General features: G+C 46.5%; 1 gene segment (V, D, J or C); it reads right to left on the bottom strand.

The window, feature by feature from the left end:
• Positions 1-132: 132 nt before the first annotated feature.
• LOC122193741 lies at positions 133-802 on the bottom strand. The segment is given in 2 exon segments: positions 133-452; positions 580-802. Coding segments are annotated over 2 exon segments (351 nt in total).
• Positions 803-1,455: the final 653 nt, after the last annotated feature.

The raw sequence follows: 1,455 nt of genomic DNA, 5'->3' as shown, positions 1-1,455 counted from the left end.
AGAGTCCGGGCTCCATTCCCTGACTTTGCCCTGGTTTTCTCTCTGCTCTTCTCCTGCCCCTCTCCAATCAGTCTCATGTTTTACAGAGACTCTGTCTCTCCTTCAGGCAGGGTGAGGATTTTGTGTAAATGCTTAATGCTCTTGCTGCATTGTGTGATCACTCATAGCACAGAAGTAAGTGGCAGCATCCTTGGATGTCACATTCTTGATAGTCATAATGGAGAGATTGTTCTTGTCCCTGCTTATCTCAAACTTGGCTTCACTGTAACCTTCCTCATAAGAATTCTGATGCCACCGAGAAGTGCTGGCTATTAACTTCAGACTATTTCTTGAAGGCTGCTGGTACCACAAGACGTAGGCAAGCCTGCCAGAACAGGTGAGGTCCACACTCTCTCCAGCTCTCTTGAGGGCATATTCTGGCCTCTGCGTGACAGTGTGTCCCACTCCAGAGCCTGAAGGAGCGAGAGAGAGAAAATGAGAAAAAGAAAACACAGTGGCCTCACAAACTCTTCACCTTGCACCTGCCCCACCTGGCCAGTAAGAAAGCCAAACAGCGCAGATGGATCTGCAGTTTCTCACCAGGTAGAAGAGCAAGCAAGATGGTCAGCATGACGAGGAGCAGCTGTCCCAGAAGAGAATGAGGGAGGAGAGAGAGGCTGGAGAGACTGATACCCCTCGCCTTGTTCAGATTTTCCCATCAGCTTGGGCGGAGGACAGAGAAGACACGTTTCACATTGGAAAATGTTGTTGTTGAGCCATTAAAAGCAAAAGCAAGCGTTTGTGTGGCTGTGAGATTTGTCTGTCTTTGGCCCGTCTGCCAGAGAAGCAGAGATCTGAGCTCATGACAAAAAGGTGGGAGTGTTTTCAGACCAAAACATTTTGACTGGATGTTGCTCTGACCGTCATTTCATCTTTGTGCATGTCTGGGCCTATCAGCCATGGACCCAAACAATGATTTTTTAGCTGATGTTCAGCAGTGGCTTGAATTCAGGACAGCCTTCCCAAGTTCATTATTCCACTAAATTTACACACACATTCTTCCACTCTGAAGAGGCGCTCTTAATACATGAAAGACAATTACACCTCACAACTCAAGACTTCTGCCAGACAGAAGCAAAAGATAATTGAGGCAAAAAATTGTGCTCCGTTTAAGAAGGTCTGTTGCGCCAGACCTGTTAAAAAGCCTTTCTTCTGACAAAAGCCAGGCCTTAGCTCCTGGACAGTCAAACTATTTCAGAGACTTAATGGGAAAGGAAAGAGTCTGTGGAGACCACCAGAGCTTATTCTGTGATTACTCTCTGTTGCGGAACTCTGAGTCAAGGCAAAACCATGCGTGTGCTGCTGGGCAAAACAGTCTTCTACTGTCAGACCCATGAGAGTTTCTCTCTTGTTCCAAGATGAGCATTTTTATTCAGAGTAACTTTTCTGTCTCAGGAAGGAGAAAAAGGTTGTTCA

Source organism: Lagopus leucura, unplaced genomic scaffold (genome assembly GCF_019238085.1).
Source record: "Lagopus leucura isolate 7727_CA_CO unplaced genomic scaffold, USGS_WTPT01 45671-0_obj-0_obj, whole genome shotgun sequence".
NCBI classification, from domain to species: domain Eukaryota; kingdom Metazoa; phylum Chordata; class Aves; order Galliformes; family Phasianidae; genus Lagopus; species Lagopus leucura.
Note: the sequence above shows the minus strand (reverse complement) of the source record. Positions and strands in the feature narration are given on the sequence as shown.